This window comes from Cebus imitator, unplaced genomic scaffold (genome assembly GCF_001604975.1).
Source record: "Cebus imitator isolate Cc_AM_T3 unplaced genomic scaffold, Cebus_imitator-1.0 Scaffold415, whole genome shotgun sequence".
In the NCBI taxonomy this organism is placed as follows: Eukaryota; Metazoa; Chordata; class Mammalia; order Primates; family Cebidae; genus Cebus; species Cebus imitator.
This window is the reverse complement of record NW_016107730.1, coordinates 1,386,674-1,392,884: the sequence shown is the minus strand read 5'-3', so window position 1 is coordinate 1,392,884 and position 6,211 is coordinate 1,386,674. Positions and strand designations below refer to the sequence as shown.

Sequence of the window (6,211 nt, the reverse complement as noted above, 5' to 3'; positions counted from 1 at the left end):
TTTGAGATGGAGTTTTGCTCTTGTTGCCCAGGCTGGAGTGCAATGGCACCACCTCGGCTCACTGCAACCTCTGCCTCCCAGGTTCAAGCAATTCTCCTGCCTCAGACTCCCGAGTAGCGGGGATTACAGGCATGCACCACCACACCCGGCTAATTTTTTGTATTTTTAGTAGAGATGGGGTTTCTCCATGTTGGTCAGGCTGGTCTTGAACTCCTGACCTTGTGATCCGCCTGCCTCTGCTTCCCAAAATGCTGGGATTACAGGCACAAGTCACTGTGCCCGGTGGCGAATATTTTTTTTATTTTTTATTTTTTGAGATAGAATCTAGCTCTGTTGCCCAGGCTGGAGTGTAGTGGGGCAATCTCGGCTCACTGCAACCTCCACCTCCTGGGTTCAAGCGATTCTCCTGCCTCAATCTCCTGAGTAGCTGAGAGGCACCTGCCACCACACCCAGCTAATTTTTGTATTTTTAATAGAGATGGAGTTTCAGTATGTTGGCCAGGCTGGTCTCAAAACTCCTGACCACAGGTGATCTGCCCGTCTCGGCCCCCCAAAGTGCTGGGATTACAGGTGTTAGCCACCCTGCCTGGCCCCAACTTCTGTATTTTTAGTAGAGACAGGGTCTTGGTATGGTACCAGGCTGGTCTCAAACTCCTGGCCTCAAGCAATCTGCTGCTTCGACCTCACAAAGTCCTGGGATTATGGTGCGAGCCTCAAAATCGACTATTTAAACTGTGACTTATACATTTCAAAAACAAACCAAAATATTTCCAGCAATTCAAAGGCAGACTATAAAATGGGGGTTAAGGATATGGGATTTCCTGGCACCCTCACCTCACCTGAATGACTTTCTGCGTTTGCTTCTTAGGTTCGCCTGGCCCTAATGCATGCTGAATACTTCATGAACAACGTTAAGATGAATGACTATGTCAAAGACAGTGAGGAATGCAAACCAGTCATCATTAATGCCCTAAAAGCCATGTATGACCTCAACATGAATGGACCCTCTAATTCTGATTTCACCAACCCACTCACCAGACCCCGCTTGCCCTATGCCATCCTCTTTGCAATTGGTGGCTGGAGTGGTGGAAGCCCCACCAATGCCATTGAGGCATATGACGCTCGGGCAGACAGATGGGTGAACGTTACTTGTGAGGAAGAGAGTCCCCGTGCCTACCATGGGGCAGCCTATTTGAAAGGCTATGTGTATATCATTGGGGGGTTTGATAGTGTAGACTATTTCAATAGCGTTAAACGTTTTGACCCAGTCAAGAAAACTTGGCATCAGGTAGCCCCAATGCACTCCAGACGTTGCTATGTCAGTGTGACAGTCCTCAGCAATTTTATTTATGCCATGGGAGGATTTGATGGCTACGTGCGTCTAAACACTGCTGAACGTTATGAACCAGAGACCAATCAATGGACACTCATCGCTCCCATGCACGAACAGAGGAGCGATGCAAGTGCCACAACGCTCTATGGGAAGGTAAAGGACCCAGGTGGGAGGGTGCAAAGTACAAGCCCAGAAATGATGTTCTTTTTTGGGGTGGGTGGAAGATGAAGTGGCAGTATTCCTTTTGCAGTACTCATTCTTCCTTCAACTAAGTCACCCAGCTGCAACTGTCTTATTTTGCTTATTAAAAAGTAATGCGGCCGGGCCCAGTGTCTCATGCCTGTAATCCCAACACTTTGGGAGGCCAAGGTGGGGGAACCACCTGAGGTCAGGAGTTCGAGACCAGCCTGGCCAACATGGTGAAACCCTGTCTCTACTAAAAATACAAAAATTAGCCAGGCGTGGTGGCACACACCTGTAATTCCAGCTACTCAGGAGGCAGAGGTTTAAGTGAGCCAAGATAGCTCCACTGCACTCCAGCTCAGGCAACAGACTCCACCTCAAAAACTAAAAAATAGGCCAGACATGGTGGCTCATGCCAGTAATCCTAGCACTCTGGGAGGCCAAGGTGGGTGGATTACCTGAGCTCAGGAGTTCGAGACCAGCCTGGGCAACATGGTGAAACCCCATCTCTACTAAAATACAAAAAAATTGGCCGGATGTGGTGGTATGTGACTGTAGTCCCAGCTACTCAGGAGGCTGAGGCAGACTTGTTAGAATCCAGGAGGTGGAGGTTGCAGTGAGCTGAGATCGCACCACTGCACTCCAGCCTGGGCGACAGAGCAAGATTCCGTCTCTAAAAAAGTAAATTGAGATTGTACAGACTGGGATTAAGTGTCCCCTACCACCACACACATATCCTTTCTTTCTATTCCCTAGAGGTGGAAATTTTAATAATCTTGGAACTCTTCACACAGGTCTACATATGTGGTGGGTTTAATGGAAACGAGTGCCTGTTTACAGCAGAAGTGTACAACACTGAAAGTAATCAGTGGACGGTCATAGCACCCATGAGAAGCAGGAGGAGTGGAATAGGCGTGATTGCTTATGGAGAACATGTATATGCGGTAAGTTTATCTAGTACTACAAAAATACATGCACATATTACCCCTAGATTTTGTATTAGTAAATGGGTTTATGCTACTATTGTGAAGTATCTGAAGAGCTTTTTTTCATGGAAGAGGGAGTTATGAAATCACTGGTACCCCAAAGAAGGGCCTCCTCAGTGAACAGAATCAATGGTTAGCAGCCAACGGTGTTTCTTTTGCTATCCACAGGTAGGTGGCTTTGATGGAGCGAATCGCCTTAGGAGTGCAGAAGCCTATAGCCCAGTGGCTAACACTTGGCGCACAATCCCCACTATGTTTAATCCTCGTAGCAATTTTGGCATCGAGGTGGTGGACGACCTCTTGTTTGTGGTGGGTGGCTTCAACGGCTTTACCACCACCTTTAACGTTGAGTGCTATGATGAAAAGACCGACGAGTGGTATGATGCTCATGACATGAGCATATACCGCAGTGCTCTGAGCTGCTGTGTGGTACCAGGGCTGGCCAATGTTGGGGAATATGCAGCTAGACGGGACAACTTCCCAGGATTAGCACTGCGAGATGAAGTAAAGTATTCTGCTTCGACAAGTACCCTACCTGTATGAGCCTCTTCATTTAGCTAATAAAAAGTCTAAGCAATAAGAATTAATTCCTTTTTTTTTTTTTTAAATAAATGCAGTGTTTAAACTTTGAAGAGTACTGGAAAATGTTCAGCTGAAGGGAGTGATGGATGAGGGGGTGGGAGGGAGGGAAGAAGGCAATGATATCCAACAGTGCATAATTAAAGAAGAAAAACCACATGGTACAAACCAGCTTTAAAGAAGCATGTTTATTTAAAACTTACACTGAGACAATTAGTAGCTTTAACAGAGAACAAGATAGCTTCATGAACATAAAACAAGCTATTGTACAAAGTAATGTCTCAAGGTGTTCTAAATACTACATCTCCTCTGACTTAAAGGGAGATAGTGAAGATTGTATTTTCAGTAGAGTAGGGACCTAGATACTACTAGCCCAAAAAACTCACTGCATCAACTCAAACTAAATGTTTATTTTACAAATAACAAGCCCAAGCAGATGGATCATAAAATCTTCAAACATCTAGCAAGCACTACTTCCCACGAGTGCATTACGCAGGAGGATTAACAAATGCTCTAGTCTGTCTGTGCTTCAACGTAAGCCATTTGTAGTGATGGTCACTGAGTAAGACAAAAAAAAAAAGCCCTACAAATGTAATCAACAAACAGCAGTGATTTTGCCATCTAATTAAATTCCTTGAAGCAAAATCGCTACTAGGTTATATTACTGTTATTATATTACATCACTCAACTATGAGCTGTTCTGTTTCCAATGACCAGAACATACATTATAATAACAAAAACAAAAAATGGACTATTCTCAAGAAAGTAACAAAATGGAGTGATGAACTGTGCCAAAATGTTTCAGAGATCAGGTAAGACTGAATTGTTTCTCAAGTATTTTACAGTTAAAGCACCCTCTGGTATAGACAGAGTACTTGCTTTACAATAATGTATACTTTCAAAGACATGAAATGTGGCCAGTATATTATATTTAAACTTGAGAAAAGTACCCAAAGAAAGGTCCCTTTAGTTATGCTTGATTAAGACCAAACAACTAAAATATACAATTCGGCTTATTTGTCTACATATATAGTGTTGCTATTAGAATTACGAAGCAGAAAATGAAGAATTTTAAAACATACCACATGCTACACTAGTCAAGAGGTAACGACGAAAAGTGAGCCCTAGAAACTGCCTTACCAGCAGCCTGATGGGTTTTAAAACACAAAAGCACACAAATCTTCCATAAACACTATCTTTCCAGCTTCAAATTTCTGTTCCGTATTAAAAAAGTATATTTAAATTTTTTGGTCCCAGGAATACTATATAAAACCAGGTGATCAAAACAAAACTGATGTCATGAATTTTAAGAGTTTTTAGCAGAAAAGTTATTTTTGAACTGGCACAGCAAAAACAAAGTTGAATATCAAGATACACAAGACTAATCATGCAAACAACCGTAAGTGGGATGTGTTACTTAAACACTAAGCTCATGACTGACATTCTCAATATACACCACTGATTTTTTTAAGCCATGGTGGGGTAGATATAGTTCAAGGATACCCATTCTAAGATATAAGTAGCCTCACTCAAAGTTATATATACATATTATTTTTTGGTATAATGACTTCCTCTCTCTTCTACAAACATAAGCAAAAGCAACAGCAACAGCAACAAAACAAAGGTTTGCTTGAACACACATTAAGCTGTCTTTCTAAAGTCATGTTTTTAACTGCTTACATTACCAAAAACCATCTTTTAAGTTTTCATCAAAAAGGAAATTTCTTTCCCAAGGAGCTATTTTAGGCCTGATCCTTGTAATTAGAATCTTTTCCAATACTCTGGCAAGTTATTTCCAGTTTAGAATTTCAGAATGTCAGCCTTGAACAATTTAAGCAAATCTGGTTTCTTTCCTTATTAACAAGTTAGTTAGGATATTTCAGAAACACAAGTTATTGATGTGACATCACACATGTGAATTCAAATATAAAAATCAGAAATTCCAGAAAACCTGCACACATCATCATGCAATGAAGGACTTACCCCTTCTTTTCAGCCATGGCCTAGGCTGCCTGCTAAGTTAAAAAACAACAGTTTCAATAAAGGTTTTAAAACCAGATTATGCCTAAATCTTATGAGTTATAATTTTTGTCATACCATATGAAAAAAACACAACCCCACCAAAGACTTGGTAATGATTATCTCAGAAGACAACTCTGAGAACAACAACAACAAAAAACACATCACACCCTTCTAGTGAAAAACTATCGTAGTGAGATATTAAATTATTTAAACACAAGAAAAGTAAGTTTGCTAGCATAGTCTATTGGAGAGAAATGAGAACTTTATTCAATGAGCTTCACTTAATGATTCACTCTTACTTGCATAGACCTCTCACAACTAGGAATTAGTGCTTCTCAGAATCCAAATGGCTTTTATTAAAATGACTACAAAGAAATGGAAATTGAGAAAAAGGTAGTGGTGGGGTAGGATAATATATCCCTTATATGTAGAAATAGACTTGCAATTTCCCACGCCCACTCCAGTCTAAATTAAAGGGATTTAAAGTTGATTTTCAACTTTAACACATTACACATTTATTAAAAACTTTTATCCTAGGCAGAGATACTAATTTAAAAATTTCAAGTTCTTAGTATAGACCCAAGAGCTAAAACTATTAGTCTTGCAGCAAATAGCCAAAATTTCTGGTTGTGCTTTTCTCTTTCGGTATTTGATCACTAACAAGAAGGTTAACTATAATGGACTAGGAAAAAAAAATGACTGCACTTGGAATTTGACTTCTAGAATGGTATTCCAAAATGTCTAAGAAGGTAAAGATATTCCTTAAGAAACAGGATAAATCACTGGGCAGGTGGCTCTTTGGGAGGCCAAGGTGGGAGGATTGCTTGAGGAAAGGAGCTTGGGACCAGCCTGACCAATAAGGTGAGACCTCATAGCTTAAAAAAATAAAAAAATAAAAAACAAAAAAACAAGAAAACTACATTGCAAACTGTTAGGAATCCTTTATACCAAATGAGCACTAGGAGTCAATTTGAGGCCAGGCATGGTGGCTCACATCCGCAATCCCAGCATCTTGGGAGGCCGATGGGGTGGATCTCCTGAACCCAAGAGTTTGAGACTAGCCTGGGCAACGTGGTGAAACCCCATCTCCACCAAAAATACGAAAAAA

General features: G+C 41.1%; 1 protein-coding gene across 2 annotated transcripts in view; it reads left to right on the top strand.

Moving 5' to 3' along the window:
- The window catches only part of KLHL10 (kelch like family member 10), a 13,306-nt gene extending 8,059 nt beyond the window's left edge, over positions 1-5,247 (top strand). For both annotated transcript variants that reach the window (XM_017509441.2, XM_037731649.1), the window contains exons 3-5: positions 869-1,486; positions 2,311-2,460; positions 2,671-5,247. In XM_017509441.2, the coding sequence (XP_017364930.1) occupies positions 869-1,486; positions 2,311-2,460; positions 2,671-3,045 (1,143 nt within the window). In that variant the 3' untranslated portion in view covers positions 3,046-5,247. The remainder of the gene's footprint in view (positions 1-868; positions 1,487-2,310; positions 2,461-2,670) is intronic.
- Positions 5,248-6,211: the final 964 nt, after the last annotated feature.